The 24,647-nt window shown below is 38.6% G+C and overlaps 1 protein-coding gene across 1 annotated transcript in view; it reads left to right on the forward strand.

Annotated features, from left to right (window-relative positions):
- FARSB (phenylalanyl-tRNA synthetase subunit beta) overlaps positions 1 to 24,329 on the forward strand; it is a 41,352-nt gene extending 17,023 nt beyond the window's left edge. The window contains exons 15-17 of the mRNA XM_005150216.4: positions 2,260 to 2,377; positions 8,915 to 9,067; positions 24,056 to 24,329. Of these exons, the coding sequence (XP_005150273.1) occupies positions 2,260 to 2,377; positions 8,915 to 9,067; positions 24,056 to 24,207 (423 nt within the window). The 3' untranslated portion in view covers positions 24,208 to 24,329. The remainder of the gene's footprint in view (positions 1 to 2,259; positions 2,378 to 8,914; positions 9,068 to 24,055) is intronic.
- The last annotated feature ends 318 nt before the right edge of the window (positions 24,330 to 24,647 follow it).

Below are 24,647 nucleotides of genomic sequence, written 5' to 3' on the forward strand. Positions count from 1 at the left end.
TAAAATTTCACCTTTAGATGTAAACTATAAAGAGATTCTTAGGATGGCTTCTCCCCCACCCCTATCTCTGCCATCAACACAAGGGCAGGATGATGCAAGGGATACTCTTCCAGCTGAGTTTGCAGCTGGAACACTTCATTTGTTAGGAGAAGTAGGATAAATCAACAGAAATGCTGTACGACCAATGGTGTAAGATGTGACTGAGCATATGGTAACTTTTTACCTGCAGTCAAGCAGCAGTCACTCCCATCCATTTTCCATTAAATTTACTGAATCAGACTCTTCCAGTTTGGAGGATGGGGCAGGCATTAAAGATGCACTTACAAAGAAATATTTGAATAGAGAACACAGGAAATACATGGGAATGGATCTGTTAAGAACAGTAATATGATTGCCTCTTCCTTGGTTGTTTGAATGCATTTTCTGTGTATTTCTGGTTGTCCACAACTGCAATCTGAATATATCTGTTTCTGTTTTGTAAGTGTATACTTCATAGAATCACAGAATCAACTAGGTTGGAAAAGATCTTTAAGATCTTTTTTTTCCTAGGTTGGAAAAGATCTTTAAGATCATTGAGCCCAACTGTTACCCATGTTAGCCCAGGACTGCTAAGTCCACCACTAAACCATGTCACTAAGGGCAAACTGATCTTGCCTAATGGCTGCCCATCATGATCTCCAGTCACAGCCACCCCTTGTCTGTCTCCTCATAGTGCCCCACACTATATAGCTGCCACCCATACCCCTCATGGCCAGACCTCCTCTCCCCTCAATATCATGGCCACCTGTCACAGCTCATGGCCGCTCCTGCTCTCCCCTCATGATCTCCCTTCACCCCTCATGGCCACCCCTGCTCTCCCCTTGCCCATCATGGCCACCCCTGCTCTCCACTCATGATCTCCACTCACCCATTATGGCCGCCCCTGCTCTCCCCTCACAATCTCCCCTTGCAATTCATAGCTGCCCCTGCTCTCCCCTAGCCCATCGTGGCCACCCCTGCTCTCCCCTCACGATCTCCCCTCCTCCCTCATGGCCACCCCTGCTCTCCACTCACTATCTTTCCTCATGACTGCCCCTGCTCTCCCCTCAAGAACTTCCCTCACCACTCATGGCTGCCCTTGCTCTCACCTCGTGATCTTCCCTCACCCCTCATGGCCACCCCTACTCTCACCTCACAATCTCCCCTCACGGCTGTCCCTGCTCTCCCCTTGCACCCTCATGGCCATCTCTGCTCTCTCCTCAAGATTTCCCTTCATCCTTAATGGCCACCCCTGCTCTCTCCTTGCCCCTTGTGGCTGTCCCTTCTCTCCCTTCATGATCTCCCCTCGCCTCTCGTGGCCACTCCTGCTCTCCCTTCGCCCATCATGGCCACCCCTGCTGTCCACTCACGTGTCCCCTCATCCCTCTTAACCTTCCCTGCTACCCCTTCACAATCTCCCTTCGCCCTTCATGTCTCCCCTGCTCTCACCACATGATCTTCCCTCATCCCTCATCACTGCCCCTGCTCTCCCCTCAAGATTTTCCCTCACCCCTCATGGATGCCCCCATTTACCCCTCATGATCTCCCCTCCTCCCTCATGGCCACCCCTGCTCTCTCCTCAAGATCCCCCCTGGCTCTTCATGGCTGTCCCTGCTCTCCACTCACAATGTCCCTTCATCCCTCATGGCCACCCCTTCTATTCCTTCATGATCTCCCCTCGCCTCTCATGGCCGCCGCTGCTCTCCCCTCACGATCTCGTTTCACCCCTCGTGACCATCACTGCTTTCCCCTCACGATCTCCCCTCACGGCCCATCCTGCTGTCCCCTCATGACCTTCCCTCATTACCTAAGTAACCTTTTACTTAGGTTTTGCCTATTTCATTGTTATCCTGCAGTAGCAATATTTCAGAGAGCGCTTAATATTTCAAAAATAACATATGGTGTTTCCTTTTTGCATAAATTAGATTATATCTATGGGAATTTTTTTGCATTTTTTTTTCTGTATTTTTTCTACCATGCACTGCAGCTCAAGCATCTATGAAATAATACTTAAGCTCACATATATGCCCTGTCAGAAAATGCAGTGTAAAAAACATGTAGCATATGTACATTTTCAAGTTTAATAATTCTAAAGCAAAGATGCTTAAACATAGGAGAGAAATGCAGTATTTGCGCCTGGCTACTTTTAAACTCTTATTACAAATGAGCAAAAGAAGAAGAAAACGAACCTCAACTATTTTGGAAGCCATTTCACTTGCAGTACCCATATTTGTCCTGCAGGTGGCACGTACAACCCTTCTTCCTGGGCTGCTGAAAACTATTGCTGCTAACCGAAAGATGCCGTTGCCTCTCAAGCTCTTTGAGATTTCCGACGTTGTAGTGAAAGATCCTAACACAGGTAAGAGAAGTTTCCTCTAAATTTTTGATAATGGAAGTATGTTTACATAACAGATGGTAACAGTAAGTAAATCTGTATCTCTTTAAAAATGTAATAGGCATTACATACTACATTGTTTGGGTTTAATTTATGTGCACAGTGCAAGAGCTAAGAGATTGTGGTAACAAGCTAGAGTTTAGAGTTGCTAGAGATACAGCTTCATTTTAAATGGTCTCTCAAACGTGCAAGTAGGTTAAGTTGCAAATATTTTTAGGCATCTGAGTATCCTTTAAAAATCTGTCAAGAATACTGTAAGGATAAACGCAAGACAATTTTGTACCAAAAATAACTTGCTCTAAATTGCTTATGTTGATGCACCCTTTTTTACTTGCTCTTAATCTAGTGCTCCTTTGTATTCTTATCAGGGATATAACTCATGAAAGAAACTACCTGCTGGTACCCTTTTCAAGCAGCACAAACCTTGGAAAGTAGTAAATATCAAAGCCATGCTGCTATTACAGTACTGGAGCTTGATTAAACTGCTGCAGTCTCAAAGGTGTGCAGTGCTATACCAATTGAAAACCAGTAGGTCTCAAGTCTGGGAATAGCAGGTTCTGGAGAGCTGTAATTCAGAGAAAGACTTCAGGGTCAGTGTGTCTCAACATGAATCACTTTTCCACCATCTTTAAACAGGCTTGCTTGAATTTGTTCTCCAAAATTATCTTCTGGAAAACTGACAACATAGCACAGATACAGGGTAAAGAATAGGGCGCGTCTGTGTATAAAAATGCGTAAATAAAAAGCTCAACAGTTTGAAATTTCCCCTCTCATCTGCAAAAAGTTTTCCATATCTTTCCACTTCATCCAACTACGCTAAGAAAGCATGGCTGCCTTTGAATTGTTCCCTAACCTTAATTGTTTTATGTGAAACAAAGCAGCTAGTTCACTTTTCAAAAGCTTCACTGAAATCCTTGTCTTTTGGGGCCTCCTTGCACTGCTTCCACTATACAGGATCAAAATTTCAAATTTATTTTATTCTGGAAAATGTATTGAAGTAAAATGAACTGAAAAATGGATTTTTAAATGTGAAAAAAGTTATCTACATTTACTGATTAATTTCTTTCTGTATGGTATACTAAGGGAAAAGGAGTGCACAAGCTCCAGCCTCTGGAAAGAAGTGCTTGTACACTGAGCTACAACTCTGAATGAAGCTTTGCCCCAGTGAAAAAAGCTGATATTACTTTAAATTCAGCAGCAGGAATGGTTCTGATGTTTCATTATCTGGTTTCAGATTTTAGTGGCTGTATTTAAGGTATCTGGGATCTGCAAGACAAAGGTTTACATAAGGCATAAACAAAATAGCAAGTAAATTGCTTTGGTGATGAATTTAATTTGTAGATTGCTCTTTTTTTATTTATTTAAAGAGAAAAAGAGCCTTGCCAAGCAAAATAAGCAATTTTAGCAAACCATGCAGATTGGGCTTTTTTTATTAAATACAGACAGTTTGGTGGTGCAGCTTACTCCTTGTTTGGCATGCAGTTATAGCTGCAGTACGAAACAAACTGGTACAGAATAGCATCAGCATTCTTCAGAACCAAAAGTGTATTTATTCTGGCTTTATAAAATTTTTAATTTAAATTGTTACTTGTATTTCATATTTGTTAATTGTAGTTTTTGGAAGCTTTCATTTATGTAGATGGCAGCTTAACAGTTTTATAAAGACTGATTTTGTAGTGTACTTCATTTTGATGGGAATCATTGCAACAGATGAAAGATGAAGACTTCTGAGGCAGCAGCTTTGTACCCTATGCTCTTGGGAAGCTCTCATGTGTAGAGCACTTGCAGACTGTGAACAGTATCTGAAATTGTTTTTAATGTTGTGTTTAGAATAACTACTGTCTTTCCCAAATTTACTTTGAAAATTATGCTTGTCTAATAAGCAGTTTGAAAGGGGAGGGGAGAATGACTGGTAACTCTGCAAATCCTGAAAATTGTGGTGCTGTCTTCTCACATATGGAATGAGATTTCTTGCAGAAGGCTTATGTCATCAGACTGACTAATTTAATTTTATTATTTCATGATTTTGGCATGCAGAATTTCCAATTAAAAATTTCAAAAGTATAGGTCAAAAGAGTACTGACATTAACTGTATTTGAAATGGCATCCTGTAGTCATTCATGTGTGAATCAACCTAGCTCTTTTAAACACACTTTTTTATAAAATACCTTCTTACTCAGAGTATAACCAAGGTGAACTGAACATACTTCTCTTCAGACATATCTGGCAGAAAGGTTTGACATACTAAATTAGCAAAATGTGCACCAGATTTAATATAACTAAATGGAACCAAATCTGAGCAGAAGCATTTCTTCTCAAGGCAGGAGGAAATGTGCCAATTTTGAGTATGTTACACAGCATTTGTGTGGTTAACTGGTAACACTGGATAGTCACTTCTAGTAGGATAGTTACACTAGTTCGGCATATAAATCATCACTTTACACCACCAGTCCTAAGTGAGAATACCCTTTCTCTCCCTTACAACAACAAAAGAAATCAATCCATTAGAAAATCACCTCTGACCAGTGATCTTGGAGAATCTGGCAAACTTATGGTAGCACACATATAGCACAGCTTGCATCATTTCTGAGTACAGCTGCTGCCATGTCTTGAAGCATTTTTCCAAACTGTCTGGAAGTGTTATATGCAAGTAATAGTTGAAGATTTTTGTGAGACTAAGAGACAGTTTAAATGAGCAGGTGCCCCCTTTCAGATCACTGAGTTATTTTTTCTGAAGCATCTCTAATTTAGAAGTGGGCAGCATACAACATGGCTTTATCTTCTTCTGTACTCTTTTGGCTCATGTATTCCTGACCAGCTGCCCATCTTTTGGATTGTTTTTCAGCAGCATCCCCAGGAAGTGCTTTGAAGTCTCAGAAATATATATGTATATATAATTCAGGTTGACATACTTGGCAGGCTCATTTAAAAAATAGAAATGCTTCATGGCATGACACAAGAGATCTCTTAAATGAGTTATAAAGAACTGAAGCATTTCTAACATCTGCCAGCTTTTGCCTACAGTTCCTAATACTTTCGTTTTTTCCTACTATCGCCTGTAGTGCATGAACTTCTTGTGTTGTAATATAACTCTGTAGAGGAGTAAGCTTTATAACACAGCTTCATTGAATGCTCAAAAACACATCCTTCCCTTTACTAATGATTTTTATAGTTGACAACATGTTGTGCATATTTATTTCTGATGCTTCAGTTAAGAATAGGGATCTGAAGACACCACTGACCATCTGAATAATAATGAAATTTAAATTTAGATAGTTGTCACAAATACTGCTAAGAAAAAGAAAATCAAACAAACAAACATTCTACTGAATGTCTATCCCAGTTTCTCCTCCCAAAGGCAGCTCTATGCTGTCTTTGGGAAGGAAAAATTATTCTTCCTTTCTGCTGCTCAGTACAACGTGAAAATAAGTTATCCACCACTCATGACTGTATTACTGATTGGTATCTTAGTAGGGCTGGGAAATAGAGATGCATATGATGGGACTGAACTGCCAGCATGCTCAGATGAGAAATCAGGTGTTGCAGTTAATAATATTTTCTCTGCAACCTTTACTTCTCTGTGTTGCCACTTTAACTTCAGGATTGGATTCTTCAGCATTATTTGACACTGCAATTTGTGTCCATGGTGGGGGGGTTGGAACTAGATGATCCTAAGGTTCTTTCCAACCCTAACTATTCTGTGATTGTTATAATGACAGAATAAAGCTCCTGAGTGACAAAATGCAGACTTACTACAGCAGTAAGTTCAGCTCTCACTAACTGATGAGAGAACTTGCAGCTGTATTGCCAAGTTGCTGCACTAGAAGTTTTGAGTTACTTCTGGCTCAAAAAGGCTGTGCTTTCATCTTGTGTGTAGACTCTTGCTCCTGTTTTTGCAGTCCTTTTTAATCTGTATATTTCGAGTCACTTGGTAAGTTATTTCCTATTTAGTTTTTGACAGATTTGTTGTTACTAAATGGTTAGTTGGGGTAAATAAACAAGATGTAAATTTAATTTAAATATAATCTCTAGTTTCTCATGTGGTACATATTAACAGTTCAGTAAACACTCTGAGTGCTAAGGTTTCTGCATGTATTTAAGCAGACACAAAGATCAGCTATGGCAGATAAGACCAAAGGCTTGTTTGACCCAATAACCTGTCTAACAGTAGTGTAAAGTGGTTGTCAAGGGAAAGTAATGAGAGCAGCTACACATACACAATACTTCTAGAGTGTTCATCTCTTCTCTGGCCACAAGTAACTCAGCGGCTTCCCAATTCAAGCATGGTTCTTTTTCTAGAGTAAGAAGTAATAGATTTATCTCCTATGAACTTCTTATGTCTCCTCAGAGGTGTGTCAGCTTCTAATATCCAAAAAATCCTGTGGGGAAGAAGTTTCACTACTTAACTCTATAATGCCTGAGGAACCCGCTTTTCCTCTTGTTTTGAGCTTGGCTCTTGTTGATTTTGATGTCCCTTATTTCTTGTGTTGAACGCAGCAGCAAGCAATTGATGCCTGTAGAAAAGAACTGTCTCTTGAGGTCTGAGGTGCTCAGTTCTGATCTATCCAGAACTATATGGAAGTACAATCCAGAAGTCACTATCTGTATAGGGATCTTTAACCACATTCTTTCTATAAGCAGTGTGCTGTGCCGTGCTTTTTTCCCGGGAACACTAAGGTCAGCTGTTTCATGACCAGAGTTCAGACATGTACAGTAGACTCTGTAAAAAACATAATTCACCCTGGCATATACTAGTTTTTATGTGGCTTTCTTTGGGTAATTTAAAGAAATATGAAAGCCCTAGGCCTTCAAACATGTCACATGGTGCTGCCCTACTCATTCATTCTTCATTCCTTCACTACTGAAGAAGTTCTCATTCCCTCTTTACCCTCAAACATTGCAAGTATTTATAGATCATAAGGATTTTTGTGGGTTTTGTTTGTTGGAGTTTTTTAAAGGAATGAAATCGCTATCAGTAAAAACATTTCCTCCCTGTATCTAATCACTGTTAAGTGGAAGAGAAAGAACATCCATCTAGACATGAGCAACTAGGAGACTACAGAAGCCAGAGGACTAAAGGAGAAATCTGTGCATGAAAATCTGGCTGTAACTTGTTGCACTCTATGTCAGTGTTACAAAGCAGTGGAGTACAGAAGGGAGATTAGCTGATGACATGCTATATGGATGCAGGCTGTCCTAGCTCTGGCCTGATCATGTGTGCTGAATGCCCTTGAGTGGTTGAAGTTATTCAGGTGCTCTTCTGGAATATCTGTCCTGGATGAACTGCAGTTGAAAAGAGTGGTTTATATGCTGCAGGGTTGCTTTACAGTGTGAACAGAAGCACGGTAAGTGGGGGAGATAGGGAGATTTCCTTCAGAAGTGCAGCTCTGCTGCAAACCGAAGTGCAATGTATACACTTACAGGGCTTTCAAAGCATCTAAATGTCTAGAAGAAGAGGGTCACATGAAGAGTCCTTCCCTAGTTTCAGCATCTTTGCTCTTGTATATACCAACCTTACTGAACACGTACTTTAACCTTGAGAAGGTAAAGAGCTGAAGGCAATAAACCACTTCACTAAATTAACCGCTATTTTGAATTTTACTGCTACTAACTGGGAGCTGTGACAATAGATTTGTTACTCTATTCCTAGATTGTTCCTCTCAAGAAGTGAAAATGCTGAAGCCCACAATGACTAAAGCTTCGAAGTGGGGCACAGTAGTGCTAGAGAGTCTGTGTTGCTAGAGAGATCATGTAGTCTAAAGGTACTAGTATAACAGCATACATACTCATTTTGGAAGTTTAGAAAATAAAAACCTATTTTGATTAAATCAGTTACCTAAGAAAGTTTACACCATGGTTTTTAGGGTTTTGACTTAAGGAATTGTGCGAAGTGGGAGTCACTTGTGTCTTGAGTTTGTGCAGTGTAGTACATTTCTAATAGTCACTTTTTGTGGGGATGTCCAAGATGATCACAGAAAGCATCAGTTGTGATTTGGAAACCTGTAAGAATGCAGATCTTTTCATCAATCACCGTGCTAATGTTATTACTTGTTTCAAGTTGCGGGCTGGCTGTTTTGTACTGATATTTATTCTGCAGCTCAGTTCTATAAATGTTTAGCTCTCCCACCAGCACTGCAAGTTCCTTGATGCTTATTGAGTATTTGCATTCGGCTGTTCTGTTTTTAACTTCTTTAACACAACTATATGCTTGGTACCGGCCCCTGTGAAGAAGATGCTTGTAACAACACTGTTTCCCAGCCAAGACACAGGAGACCCTAAATCTTTATTTCTGTTTCTGACTGTGAGAATCCCGTAGGTTAAAGAAATCCCACTGTTTCCTCAGATCATGACAGGTGTGTCAGAGAAGTCACTTTACATATTCATTTCTTTTCAGCCACCAGTGCCTCAAACTACAGCATAAGAAAACTGATGCATAAAAAAAAAATAATTGAAAGTGTGGTAAATATTCCAAGGCAACATAATTGGTTTCTTCTTCTTCAGATGTAGGTGCAAGAAACTACAGGCATTTCTGTGCTGTTTATTACAACAAGAGCCCAGGGTTTGAAATTATCCATGGTTTGCTGGACAGGGTCATGCAGCTTCTCGAAGTTCCAACAAATGAAGAGAATGGCTACACCATCAAGGCAGCTGAAGGTAAGGAAGACAGAGCTGCAGTGTACAGCAGAGGTTGTTCTGGAGATCAAATGTTCCTCTATAATCTGAAGTGAACTTTTTGTTCTCAGCATCAGGCAACTAAGGATTAATATTATTATGTATGCTATCATACTGCAGTATGATGAAATGATAATGAAAAGGCATTAACTGCATTCATTGATTGTAGAATAGTATTATTGTCTTTCTGTGAGCTATTCTGAGTAGTTTTATGTAAATAGCGAGTTGACAGTTAGAAGAAACATAGTAAAGCATGACATGGCATATGCCATGAGCTTTCATGGGCTGTTTATAATGAATTAATCACCTGATTGCAAGGATAGGTAGGAGTTCATTGAGCTAATAAAAATGCCAGGTACTCACTGTTTTCTCTTTGGTTAACAGTGCCCGGAAAAGACTACTTCTTACACATGATCTTTTGATTTATAGCTTTATCTATAGCTTTTATTCATGTGTACTTTTATTTATATATTCATATGAACATACATACTTTATGTCTTTTTTTCATAGACCTGCTGTCTTTGAGCCTGAACCTGCAACATAGACAAATAGTTGTATAACAGGCCATTTCTTCTCCATACAGATACACATGAATTAAAAATTACATACTTAAGTGCAAAATCTCTGTGTACGTGCATATGCGTGTGAGAGAAAGTAAGCAGGTTGACCCCATTATTTCATTGAGAGTGCATAGGTTGATGCAAGAGAGCAAGCATCAGCAACTAATCTATTCTATATATTTTTAACAGCAGTGTAGTCAATACAATATAGAAAGGCATGAAAAGCAGGGGTAGAAGCTATGATTTTGCTTACACATCATGCATTGGTGTTCAGAGACACGAGACACTGACTTGAATCAGCTTGAAGAAGTCCCTCCATTCTGCACTTACTAGAAAAGATGGCACTGACAGAAAGTCCCTGATGGCCTGGCTGAGCCTGCCTATTCATAGAATTTTAATGAAAACTGTTAGATGTCTCCCTGTTTTGCAGTGCACTGCCAAGATGCCAAACATCACACTTCAACTAAGTGGTTTCCTAGCACTTTAATGCACATTTGTGTCATAATATTGACATACTTTTTTTCATCCCGTTTTTTGACAAAGTACTGTTTTGCTCAGTGTTACTTAGGCAGACTTTCAAAGAGTTTATTAGAATATTGTTGACAGGACTCCCAGGTTGACCAGAGGAATGTTTAAACAATTGTACTTCTTGTTCTAATTCTGCCAAGCACAGAACAGATAATACCAAAGCTTCTTACTTGGAAAGGGAGTGTTGTGGGAGGGTTAGAAGAGGCTCTGTGAGTTCTATACTCATCTGCTACTGAAGTCAAACCAAACTGTTAGATTCCTTTTCATAACCCTTCTGTAGCTCATTTTTTAATAGTGTTCTGGTTCCAGACATATGAAGAGTTTGCTTTAGTACTGAAAATATTTGCAAGTGGTTTATATTCTGTACTGTAGCATTTCAGTGATGTGTGGCTAGCTTCTAGAAACTGGAAAAAAGACCTCAAAAAATAATCCTAACAGCAGAGAAGCTATTTGTAAATGTTAGTGCTGTTCAGTATTCCTGGGAATGCAGGGATTTGTAGTGCCCATTCAAAGTCCCTGCATTCCCATGACATTACTCTACGATGCATTTAGTGTAAAGGATGGATTATGCCTTGTCATATGCAATATATTACAAGCAGTTTGTGGCTTTTGGCTATAGACCAAAAAAAGAGAGAAAGAAGTGCCTACTACATTCTGTTTCACCAGTGATACGGAAAATCTCCTGGGGTGGCATGTAGCTTTTCAGTTCCACTGACATCAGAATTTAACCTTGGTAACAATGCAGATGGCTGGTACTCTTATGCCATAGTGAATGAAGTGTCACTGCACCAACTTACTTGAAAGACCTTCACTGCAGAGATGGCTGGAAATAGAAGTAGTTTGAGGAATTCTGTTTGGTTTTGGGATTTTGTTGGTTTGAAAAGTTTGGGGCTTTTAAAAACTTTATTTACAGTATGTCAGATGATCGTGTGTGAGAGAGAAGATGTCATCAGCTATCACAGCAAGGTCAGTTGCTGAGTGGGAAAAACAAAAAAGATACCCTGTAACATCTTACATGACTGCAGGACACGGAAATAATTCAGAACAGTGCAAGTTACTTCAGAGATTTTAAATCAGAACTTGACACGTGGCATGGATATTTAGATGCATCTTTATGGAGCATGCTTTTTTATTGCCTGTGCCAAATTACATATTTGTACACTGAGAAATGGGTTTATCCTATGACTCTGATTTAGAAACTGCTTAGATATTTTTTCTGTATGTGATCTTAAGCAAAACTTTTGACTAGTAAGTGACACAGTGTAAAGGTAGGATTTTAGTTCAGTTGGTTTTATCCCTTGTGTAACTGATTAACATAGTCCCAGTCATCCCTGGAAAACAATATAGGCAAAAAAAAAAAAAAAAGTTGTTTTAAATAAGCAACAAAGAACAGATAGAGATGCACTGGACACATATTTGCCTCTTTTCAAAATTCACTTTGAAAAATGAAATGCCTGCACTATAGTCCTGTTTGGTCCATATGTGCAAATCATGGTTATTTAAGCTCCTTCTGTTCCACTAACACCTAAGTGCCCTGTGATTTGACCTTAAGGTCAGAGACTTTTTGCCTTTATAGCAACACCTGTGAAAAAAGTACAGCTGCTAGAAAATATGGGTGAAATTGTGATGTTCCCCTGGCCTTTGCACTACACTTTGCTGTAATCTGAGATAGCTAATAAATGAAGAGCTGTGTAGAGCAGCCTCAAGGAAGAGAGGATTCTGGCTGAATTCACAAATTTCAGTGTACATTTGGCACTCGGGGCTTTTTAGTTTCTTAAAGTTACTAATGGAACCTTTTGTTTGTTTCTTATTACCACTAAATATACAAAATGACAGAGTCTCAAAGACAACTGTGAAATGCTACCCATTGTTTTAAAATGCACAGACTTTTTTATACATTAGTGAATCCTACAATAACTGAACTAGAAAAGCATTTTGGTTTGTTTTCTTATTGTTGTTTTATAGCATAGGCATCCATAATTGAACATAGGTTGAAGAGACTACAATTATTGCATCAATCCTCAAATTTGTGTGTGCTCCGTAACAAAAATTTTTGCTTAAAACTCTTGAAATTTTAGCTAGCTCTGTACCATTAATGGAACGTAAAGATCTGTATGGATGTGTACAAACAAAATAAAATCTAACTTATTAAATAATAAAACGATGGGTAGAAAGAGCCAACAAATTTGGTCATATATTGTCAGGTAATTTAATAAAATAACGTATTTTTGAGTTTACTTTCATTGATTTCAATTCCCTTGAATGAAAAACTAGAGGCATTCTGATAACTGTCTTGGAAGGTAATTTTAATTTCAAGCAGGAATGGGTATGTTTTCAGTAACACCTTAATAAATGCATATTAAGACCTGCTTCGTTCAGTAATTGACAGTTGTTGAAAAAAGAGAAATTGCGCTCCCTTCTTTTTACTGCCCTTGTTTAATTAAATGAAAGGTGTGGTAAAGTGTAGAAAATTTTAATTCCACAGTAAATCACAGTAATAGCTTTTCATTTAGTAATGTTTAGCTGTGAAATCAGAGGTGTAATAGTTACCTCCATAACTAAGAACATCAGTAAACATTTGCTTTCATAATAATAATTATATAACAGACAATTTTAAAAGAAGATTTAGGCTGTGAACCTCAATTTGCAACACAAGAGGAAGAAAGTCTGGCACTAATTCAGAGTTACATGTATAGAATTGACTATCTCTGGGATCAGTTTAAACTGAGAGACTGAGATACACTGATGTTGAATACCCTGTTGAACTTGGCATTATTAATACCCATTTTATTTTAAGGAGCTGTAGTTTCATTGCTCTTAATGGCAATCCTGGCCTTTCTGTTGCCTGGCTTGGCAGCCATTTCATTGTTCATAAATGTCAATAATTATCTATTTACTTAGAGATAACTAAAGGAAATGTGCCAATTTTACTATTAAGCCATCAAATACCATTTGTGCCATACTAGAAGATATCAGTCAATACTTAATCTATTTAATTGTTGTTCAAATACAGATACTTTACAGGTGCTATTGTAACCTTGAAATTGTATTTGCAGTTTCAAATTGCAAATTTGTCAGATAATCAGAATTGTTTGACAACATCTGTTTTCAATAAAAAAAAATAATCTGCTGGTAATGGACTTGAGTAAAGTCCTTTGAATTTAACATTTGCTAATTCCCTAATAATTTTTTCCCCTTACAATCAATCTAGATCATCACCTTGGAATACTGGGACCACATTAAATTTTTCTAGTACTGCAGAATTCCCAGTATTGTCACTGTAAGTTAACAGCGCAAACAGGAGATTTGCTTTGAGAATTGCACCATAATTCTGGCACCTAAGACTGCCAGCAGCTCAGAAACATCCTAGCCCTGGTAAATGTCACCAAATATATTCTTCAGTGGACTGTAAGACACCTTATTACTCAAGAATACATTATTTCCCTCAGATGAAAAGAATTATCTATTAAAAACTTACACATTTCTGTCTCACATAAGAAGTTCAGCCAGTTAGCAGATGAAAGTACTCTATCTACAATTTGTTTCCAGTATCCTTAAAAATCTTTCTAATGCTGTCTTTATTGTTGCCACTCATTAATCTTCCCTAATTCATTCATTTTTCTCAATGGATTTTCATCTGCTGTTACTAATCACATTTTATGAAATGCAGTTTATTTCTTTCCATTTTCCCTGTAAGCAGCTTTTCTTATTTTTGACCCCTTTCACTTCAGCACTAAATATGGGTAGGGTTTTAGCCAGAAATGTTCCCAGTTTTTGTTTTGACACTAGTTCTCCTTGTTTATCAAATTGTTCTTAAAGATCTCCCAATCTTCCAGTTCTGTTTTTCTGTTTATGTTTTAACTCTCCATCAGAGTCAGCTTCATTAATTAACACTGAAAGGTAAGGACTCGTTTTTTGGGGGGTTTTTTGGTTTTGTTTTTTTTTTAAATCTGTCTGATTTTAGTACTTTTAAATGCGTTACCCTAGCTCTACAAGGGGTTTCAGGAGGTCCAGCACTGATAATTACAATTGCTTAATTATAAGGCATCATACAAAATTTGATGTTTGTCACTAGGTCCCATGGCTTTTGCACTGTTGGCCACTTCTTTGAGATCTAATTAATTTCTAATTAATTTCTCATTCTTTTCTCTTGAGCAGTTTTCCCTGCAGCATCAAGGGAGCTTAGTTATGTGAAAAACTAAGGTTCTAACAACTCATACTATCTAATAAAATGGCTGTGGCTGCTCGCTTAATGTCCCTTTAGTTGTCTGTTATATCTGCACTTTATTTTCTTCCAGTAAATTCAGGATTTTAGATTTGTAGGAACTAAATCCCTACAAACTTAGGCCAAGTTTATTTCTGTCTTAACAAGTACCTTCCCACACTAGTGCTGATGCCTCAGATTTGGTTGTAACTGGATTAACACCCAGGGAGGTACCTGGCAAAGATCTGAACCAGGAAGGTTGCTTAATCATCTGAAGCAGGAGTCTACAGTGTTTGGAGTTTCCCCAGATAAACGTGGTTTATCAAACTTTGACAGGACACTATAGCACTGTACAACTCAGAGGTGTCTTTGCTGATGCAAGTCATGCGGTTAGGCCAAACAACACAAAGAGTTTGTTGCAAAACCCTTAGTATGGTTCTGGAAATAAGTCTAATTTCATTAGCTTTGTGTTATACAGTTGATTTTTGTTATGGAAAAAAAAAACAAAACCAAGCAAACCCCAACTATCAAAAACAAGTTCAAGGAGGGCTTTTCCATTTCTATGCTAATTTCAGTTCCCCTTCTGGAAGTTTTTGGATGTTCCTTCCTGATGCCCTCCAAGTATAATCTGCTTGCACAACCCTTATCCATAAAAAAAAAAAAAATTATTATTTAAAGGAAAAGTACACTAATTTAGCACATTATGGGATAATAAAAGGTGTGACAGGCTTAGGCTTCTTTGTCTTTTACACATTCATTGCCAAATCATATTTGACACACTTTTCCCCACATAGGAAATAAAGAAGTTGAACAAGAGAACAAAGATTTTTTTTTCCTCAAATTTGGAAAATTTCAGAACAGAAACTCCTTTGAATTGACTCATTTAGAAGTATGCTTCCTGCAGTATATTAGTAGGAGAAAAAACATCTGTGGTAACTATAAAAATATTCTGTGAGGAGTGTCAAGTCAACCTGTAACACAAGCTATCTTCCTCTTTTTGCACGTACTAATAAAGATTGCAGTGTTTCTCTTCCCATTGTGTTTTATTCTGACACTTAGGGATACTCCAAGAAATAGCAGCATTTCTCCTGATAGGCTTTTCATTTTCTACCAGTTTTCATCAACTCCTAAAACCATCTAAATCATTGGCATTTGTTTTCCTGAGCTCAAGATGTTAATTTCTTCTCCTTGACATTAAGTCTTTGCTCTTCTGCTGTTCCTTTATGGAGAGGCTTCTTCAGAGCTTAATTCTTCCCCTCCCACCCCCAAAGGCAGCTATGATGTATGACTAAAAAAAGATAACAAGTAAACAGATAAAAATCTTGTTTTCATCAAGAGTTTTAAATGTCTGGCAGAGCTTACATTATATAATACAGAATTGGGTAATTACAATTTTTTTCTGTTTCCTTATATTTTGAAATAGAAAATTACTTCTTAGTCATAAACTGTATTTTCAATGTTGCAAGGCCTTCTCTAAAAACGAACTTCCTCATCCAAGTGAGTAGCAGAAATAGCAGCAAGTTGCACATCTCCTTTCTTGGTGAACAGGGGCAGGCATCTAAGTAATGAGGGTCAGGGCACAGGCCTGGTTGCATTAGCTTCTCTAGTGTAAAGTACTACACTTGACCAGTGCCACAGCTTCATCCTTCAATTCCCTTTTCACCTCCTGCAAAGCCTGCTATGGCTAGAGGCCAGCTGAGTGTCTGTTTTCACGACAATAGTGGTGCTAATGCTAGCAATCATGATCATGTCAAATTTAAAGATAATAGTTAAGCTGCTCTCTGATCTGGTTAAAGTTTTGAACTGTGGTATGGAGACAGAGGGGTAGTGCTCCAAATTTAATCTCGCATGTCTTTTCTAACATTTATGCAATAAAATTTTAAACAGAAAATTGCAAGAGTTTTGCTCAAACTTTTAGAATCAACATGAATGCAGGATCGTAAGATTAGTTTCTGTTGACCATGGTGGAGGAATTGATTTTACCTTTGCTTGTGGTGTATGTATTAGAAAACAGTAGAAAACCAAAGAAATGCCGAGCTAGTGTAGACTCATGTACATGTGCTGGGTACAGATTTTCCTTGATTGGATCCAGAAACAGAACAAGATTTGTTGTAGACTCAGCACTGCTTCTGGCCCTGGGCTGTCTCACACTTAACCAGTTCAAGCATTTCTGTTCCTAGTGGTGCACCTTTGTGCTTCAGCCACAAAGTGCTCGTTTGCAACTGAAATCTTAAATGCTAAAACGAAATGATTAACAGTTCCAGTGACTGCTGAGATTAATTGTTTAATTATGTGTTATTCCATGCTAGTTTGTAAAGTCATTTTCTGAAAGGCATGAAATGTGGTAGCTGTGAAAGCATAACATCAGGTGGCTGTTATTTATCTCAGCAAGTAATGCCAAGTCATTGGGAGGGGAGGACAGTTTGGTCTAGGACATGAAGTGTATAAACAATGTGGAAATGAAACATGGCATACTAAAGTAGACTTTTAGAGTGACGTAGTGCTGGTTCTTGGTATTCTCTAGTACTTGTATGAAAGCAGATTCTAAAAGCTAAAATCTGCTGCCTTCCTGTGCATACGTAATGTTATACCCCTTATCAGAAAGAATAAGGTTTACTGTTTCCCAGTTTCTGACAGATTCTGATGTTTGCAAGGAGGAATTATTTCTTTAGGTATTTAAAGAGGGGTAAAAACAGTCATGCAACAGAAAGAAATTAAGTTTTCTAATAAATGCTCTATGTTCTCTAACTCAAGTGAAATAGCAGGACATCTTAAAGAAAAAGCACTCTATTCGGGATTAGGAATTATCTAGTTTTATAAATAATATTGACACAATATCAGCTTAGATTTGTGACTTTTAGAGAGGATGAAGTATAACATTTCAGCTAAATCTGAATAAATCAGATAAAACTGGCCCAAAAGCGAAGATTAGCTGCACGGTAGAGTTACCATTACAGCACTAACTCCAGTGTAGAATTGCTGTTTCTCATAACTGCCACACAAATCAAAATTTATTGAGCTTTATACACAAATACTGTTTTCTCTAAAAATACATGGAATTTGATAGATTTCTTTCTAGATTTCCTACTTACGTTTTTCTGTATGCATTGTTTAAGCAGCCACCCTAGTACTTCAGCACTAAATACATGAAAACCTGTTACCAAGATCAGTGACCCAAAAAGTCTGCCACCCAAATATTACCTTTTGTTAGGAAAGCAGAAACACAGTGATTCTACCCAAGTAATCTTAAGTGTCTGACACTGGTATAATCCCCAAGCAAATAAAGAGGAGCTCCAAACCTATTAAATCCTTGAACCTGACATCCAGCAACACCAGACATCCTCTGTTAAAGCTCCTGGGGCACTACAGAAAGAGTGAAAAATATATCTAGTCTAAAAGTCTGTGTTGGTCTCTTTTTCTCAAGGCAAATGAAGGAAAGAGGTTTGTAGCTACACCAGTCCCCAATTCATCCTTGACACTTTAACACACAACAAACAACTCTTGCAGTGTTAGGATTATTTCCACATAGTTTATATTTGTAAAACAGTATCATTGATCCCTACTAATCTTAAATACTGTCAAATACAGACTAGAAAAACATTCAGTTGTAGAGTTGCATGACAGTTTTTATGAGATAGAAGAATTAGCTTTTCTCGCACCCTCCGTGAGATACATATTAATAAAAACCATCAACTCACTTGTAACATAAGAAGATGATTCATTGCCTGACCACTACAGATTTGTGGATGGTTCTCCATATTCCCTAGCCTCATTGTGTGTACAAGGACTCTAATATTCAACTCTGGTTTTGGATATCCAGCGTACCAATCTAAGTAAATAATTGATTGTCCGTTTACCCTCTTCTGCTATGACTTATGTGTGGAGGCTTTGAAAAAAAAACATAGGAAGAAACCGGAAGGAAAGATGTCCTTTAAATAGAGGACATATTCATTCATATCATACAGATACTTCCTCCGTCAGCTTATCAAGTGTTAATTATTTTCTTTGGGAAATTAAAAAAAAAAAGTAACTCTAAGATGCTTACCTTCAACTTGATTGTACTGATTTGAATTTCCTGACATTTCATTACAGTTAGGTGTGATCAAGAGAGTAGATGTTGTTGTGGCACAGCTTTAGTCAGGATTACAAACCAAGATGCTAAAGCTAATAAATATCTTGCTGATCCCAAAGTCTGGTTGTCTGTGCATGACAGTATATGGAGAAGAACTGCTGACGACATGCAACTTAAAAGAGCAGTTGATCTCTCAGCATATTCAAAAAAATAATGCAAGATTTGAGATGTCTGTGATTTTAAAAATAAGGCAAATATAAATCACTCCATAACAATATCTGATTTTGAGGTTGTTGTTGCTTTGTATGAGCTTCTGGGAGCCTGACTTCACTGTATACATGGGCAAGAAAAGGTAGTTACCTTTGAAAATATTGACTGATCTGATAGCACTCTGTGACTTTGTGTTTTAGCCTGTCTACCAAAAGAAAGAATTAGCTGAAAATGTGAAGAACCTGATCCTAAAGAGAAAACCAACATCTAGCCTTCGGAAACTAAATTTGATCCAATGTAGCACAGGTAAATACTTCAGCAGGTGAGTCAGGATGAGGTAGTGAAAGGGCAGCTGGAGTGACTAAGGGGATGGGGAATTAAGATGAAAGACTTTGGAGGCCCAATAGAGGAGGGCTTATTACCTTCTTAAGCTTCAGCTTCCGATGTTCCTTCAAATTATAGGAATAAGCAAGTGGGTTTGAAGGTTTAGTGCAACTGTAGGCTTATAATACCACTTTAATCTATTTCTTTTTTAAAAGGAGGGAGAGTAAGGTAGAGAGAAGAAACTGTGCAAGGTGTTTGACAACAAAGAGTGCAAGGAACTCAGAGCTCTTTGAGGGTCAATTAGCCAGAAAATGTGCTAAAGACTACATGCTCTATTGGATTAGTGGCCAAAGAATTACCCCAAAGCAATCCAAGTGGCCCTGTTGCCTGAATACAGAAAGGCAATTACAGATTTTGAGGACATGCTACAGAAGCTTTAATTAAAGGTATTATTTCTACATCACTGAACACTGGAAATTAAATTCTTACTTGCAGCCACAAGAAGCAGCTTTTTTTTTTCATTTGCCTGTAGTATGTCAGCATAGGACATGGCTGGCTTTGGCATCTCTTCTTTAGGAAAGCATATTATATTTCACCCCACCCCTTTCATAACTACCAGTTATAATCTTGACATATTAAGAGATCGATTGCCATTGTTAGGCCTTCTTGCTTCCTCTGGCAGTGCATAGGTCTCTGTCAGGAAGGACCTTGAAATCTCTCTGGTCACTTCAAGGTGAAGTTTATGAAGTACTGTTTTTGTGCAGACCAGAAAGGAGTAACTATATCAAGAGTGATAAATCCATTGTCCTTAAAATGGATGGTATAGTAAGTTACAATATTTAAATGAATTTTGGCTCTTGACATACTTGGAACAACCAACCAGACCTGCAAGAGCAGCCTTTCAATACAATTACACCAGCAGCAAACAGAGCCCCTTCCTAGCACACCTGCTGATAATGGTGCTTCCAGGAGTGCTTTGGCAACTGCTTTCTTCAGGAAGACAATGGTGTTCACAACCATACTGTTCTTGATGATGTTATGTACACAGATACAACAAATTCTGTTGTCAGCTTTGAACTCCTGCTCAAAAGCTGCTGAGCACAGCTGCTGACTTTTCTCAGAAAGCACCCTTTGGACTCCTCCTGGTGTAAAGACTCAATTGAAGCTTAAAAACACTAGGCTTCAGCTTATGGTGTGATTCATTCAAGCAATGTAATAGTGCGTGTATTTTTCACTTATTTCCATATGTGCAAGTAGCATAACTACGTATCTTTCAAACAGCCTTGACTCTAAGGTTTTATACTTTACTTCAAGAGTTGACATGACAGTCCAGTCCATAATCCAAGCTTGCTAGAAGTCTAAAACACCATTTATTTTACTTGATAATACAAGAAACACACAAATCAAGGAAAAGAAAAAATCCTTACCTTTGTTTCCTGGTTATTTTCACAAATCCTCTGTTTTTCTGTCCTGCTCTGTTGGTTGCTCAGGTCCTTCTCAGCCTGCAGGTTGTCGTCAACACAAGGAGATTCTTCTAGCTCAGACTTCTTTTTCTAGTCAGGGTTGGTCCCTCAGTCAGAATACTCCCCCCAGCTACAAATGCTCGTTTCTCTTTTTCCCACTTTCTCCTCAGATTTTTAATGTTTCTTCTGCGCTTTTTCTTCCTGTATATGTTTCCCTTCAATGTCTAAATTCTCTGATCTGAAAATTTTATTGCTTCAAATTCTGGTGCCCTGGCAGGAGTGCATGAGTCAACAACACCCATTCTGGGGCAAGAGCCAAACTCCTTCTCTTACATGCATGGTCAAAGGAGAAGTTACTAAGACAAAGACAACCTTAGATCCTTATCTGCTGGATGCGGTCTTGAGGCCCTTTTGGCAGGCAGGAATATGCTTTAAAGCATTCTGTAATTCACCTAATAATAATAGTTTCATTATTAACCAGAGTTCATAAACTCTCTGTAAACCTTAGCTCATGTTTCTTTGGTGCAAGAACCAAGTGTTAACTGGACAGATGGGGACCCTAAAGCTTTTAACAGGTTCTTTCATTTTTGCTTCCTTATTGGCTGGTCTCTTCCAGTCACAGAATTATACCCTCCAAGTGCCATGTCTGCAATGCACCAGGCACACTAGTGACCACACTGTGAAGTAACCAATATTTCAGAGTTAGATTAAGTAGAAACGGAGGGGTGATTTGATGGTCCTGCTTTCTGCACTTTGGGGAGGTAAATGTGCCCCCTTGATATCAATTATGTATTGACCTCTTCACTGCAAGGAAGTGTAAAGTAAAATAACATCACAGCCCAGCATCAATTGCTGCACATGAGACAGAAATATGGCTAAATGCCTAATGTGTAGCTGGGAGCAGTATATTCAGAGCACACTAAATCTATGGTTTCCTGGTAAAGCCTTCTGCCAGATCAACAGCTTATTCCACTTTTCTCCCCTCTCCAGGTGGAGAGCCACCACCTCCCTTTTGGCAGTGGTGATTCACTGATTCAGTTCACTTGTGTTAATGAAGCTGTGCTGTAGGCTCATAGTAAGAAGGGATTGATTTTATCGGTGTTAAGATTCTAGGTAATGTAACTCTTCACTTTATGCCATAATCATTAAGCCATTTCATAGTTTCCAAAATAATGTCACAAATTTCCATCAGTTTTCAAAATTTTTCACAAATGTGTAGTTATATGCAAGGGAACATCTACGGAAGTTAACCTCCTAGGGAAGGTTGGTAGTGGTGTATGTGAAGGTCAGGTGAGGCTTTAAGTCCCCTGCTGCCTGGCCATTTTCTGCCTGACTTCTGACTGGGAGACCGACAACTAGTGGTGCTCAGGTAGCAGAGTATTTCTTGAGCCTCAAAACATAAAATTGTTTCACACAATGGAAAGCAGCACAGATCTTGGAAACTGCCTTTTGTAACAAGACTGGCTGAGCGCAGTATTATTTTAGACTACATCCATGGATCTCTACAACAAGTTTAAAAACAGTTAAGTCTCATGATCTAATTGGGTCTAGATATGCAAGAAGATAGAATAACTTTCCCAAGGGTACATATAAGGCAGCTCAGAAGAAAGATAAGTCAGACACACAGCTTTATAAGTAACCATATTGTCAGAGCTCTTTTTCCCTATAATCTTATAGTGGAGTACCAGGCCAGTACTTCTGCTTGGTTTTTGCTCTTGTGCCAGCTTAAGCTTACAGTCAAGTTTCTAAAAGAACGTCACTGTGTGTTGCTCACATCCTTGGTACAATACCAGCTTTGTTCACAAATAGGAAAGTCTTTACCACTAACTACAAGGGTACTTTATTTTTAGGTTATGTTTTCACTCACAATCTGAAGAGTGATCTCTGTGTGTGGCATTTGTTTCCTGTCTAAATTTGTTTCATCAAGCTTTAACACTTGTTTTGAATAGAGCTGCTTGGCAGTGGCAAGTGTCTGTTTGGCTAAAGTCACATGCCAAGAACTTCGAGGGGCTAGATAATGTCACTTTTGTACATTCAGTGTAAGTAGCTGGTTTGCACTTGTAGTTGAGACTGGAACTGGATGATTTAAAAGATACTGGTTCTGGATATTTTTTAGAACAGCCTTTAGGTAATGTTGCCATCATCATTTACTGCTGCCGTCAGGTTTTACAAGGCAGCCAAAGTTGAAGTACACATTTAAGTTAATTTGCACTTGCAGTAAATTGGACAAGAATAAGACCTAATTGCTGTTCTTATTTTTTTAGCCGCAAGTTGCGACTACAAACCTCATAGGAGACACTTCTTAAGTGAATTATTTCCACTGGGGAGCTAACAAAGAATGTATCTCTGGGCTTGACCACTAGTGATCAGTGTTATGCAAATCTTCCTGAGGTTTGAGGTTAATTTGGTTCTTTATTGCCTTTTTAAGTAGCTCTTTGTAAATGCAGTAAAATGTCCCAGGCAGATCCTGAACCTTAAATAGCATCTGGAACAACCATAGAGTAAGTTGCATTAGGTAGGAAATGCTTACAGTCCTTTTGCAGGATGCAGAAGATGCTGGAGAGCTGAGTACCATGACAGTTGGGAGCAGGCAGGGAGCAGGACTGGAAGCATCTCCTCAGCTATTGTCTTCATTGTGGCACAGAAGCAAGTAGAGCAAGGATGTTTCTCATCCAACAGCAATGCAACTGCACACATACCCAATAACTAGCTTTTCCTGCAGAAGATGGGTTTTTGGATATTGGCTTATTTAGATAAAGATGCAGAGTAAGGTTATGGGCAAGGAAGCTGACTGGCCCTGATGCTGTCCCTGATGACTTGTTCAGAAGTTAAAAAGCTGTTCCCTGTCTGCAAGGGCAGTAGCATTAAAAGCATGGTGGAGACAGCTTGAACGTATTGCTGGTATAGCCACCACACACAGGTAAGTAGCAGCTAGGAAAGGCTTCCCATGGAAGAGTCTGTACAACTCTTCCAGGTTCTTCATGGCAAATTCAATATTTATTTAAAGAAAACCCAACAAAACAAAACCCTCCCAAATAACGTTTAAAACCTGGGGCTTGGTTTGAGGTAAAAGGAAGATGATCTTTGACTTCCTTTGAGTTGTTCATTGTTCCACAGTTTTAGAGTCTATATGAAACTGCTTAAAAGCTCTTCTCCAGATGAGGAATGTAGGTTGTTTCTAATTATGTGACATGTAATCAAGCATGACTTGCCTACTTACCCTTTAGATGACAGCAAGCTTTATTTCTTTAAACAGACTAATGTGGGAAACATTCAGGTGTTACATAGCCTGAAGCCTGCTAAAGTTCTTCATGTCAGTAGCCCTGTGACTCGACTTATCTGTGCTAATTTCTGTTACAAGAGTAACTTAGTCAAAACAAGTGGAGTGTGAAAAAGGCCCACGCTTTGGGCTGCACATTTTATTTTTAACTCAAAGTGTTTCCTCATTCTCTATCAATCATGACAACTGTTAATGCAAGAAAGTGATTGCCCCTTCTTAGCATCTCAGCACAGAGAACAGTTTAATACTGAAAGCTTTGTTCTCTGTTAAATGCCTATTGACTTCTTTGGAGCAGAGAAATATTGATTTTTCTCTCACTTTCTTCACAGGCTCTGCTTTCTTTCCTGGTCGCTGTGCTGAGGTCTTTGCCAAAGGTCAAAGCATTGGGAAACTTGGCGTCCTACACCCTGATGTTATCACCAAGTTTGAGCTCTCCATGCCTTGCTCTGCTGTGGAGATCAATATTGAGCCCTTCGTGTGAAGACAGGGCTTTTATCCTCCTACAGCCATCCACTGTCACATGCAGCACCCTCTGCTCTTTTGTCTTCCTCTGCAGGGGACATCCGCTTGTGCTTTTATGTTCCAATAAACAAGAAAAACAGAGTCTGGCTCCCTGGGTAAATATGTTCCTTACAGTGCAATTTGGCTAGCTTCTGCAGGGGAAGAATGTGGCATCTCAGACTAGACCGTGCCCTCACTGTTTTTAAAGGGCAAGGAGGGGGAGGAGGGAGAAACAAGTTGGGTAAAAGCCCAGTGTATTACAAGAGAAATGTAATGGCAGAGCACATGATTAGTTTTCAAAATCAGAAATGTTCCACAGACACAGCTTTATACTGTAACTGATTATGGCTGCATAACAGGAATTTCATTCTTTTCTTATTGCATGAAATAAGATAATTGATTAGAGCAAATGTTGAGTGA

Source organism: Melopsittacus undulatus, chromosome 6 (assembly GCF_012275295.1).
Source record: "Melopsittacus undulatus isolate bMelUnd1 chromosome 6, bMelUnd1.mat.Z, whole genome shotgun sequence".
Taxonomy (NCBI): Eukaryota; Metazoa; Chordata; class Aves; order Psittaciformes; family Psittaculidae; genus Melopsittacus; species Melopsittacus undulatus.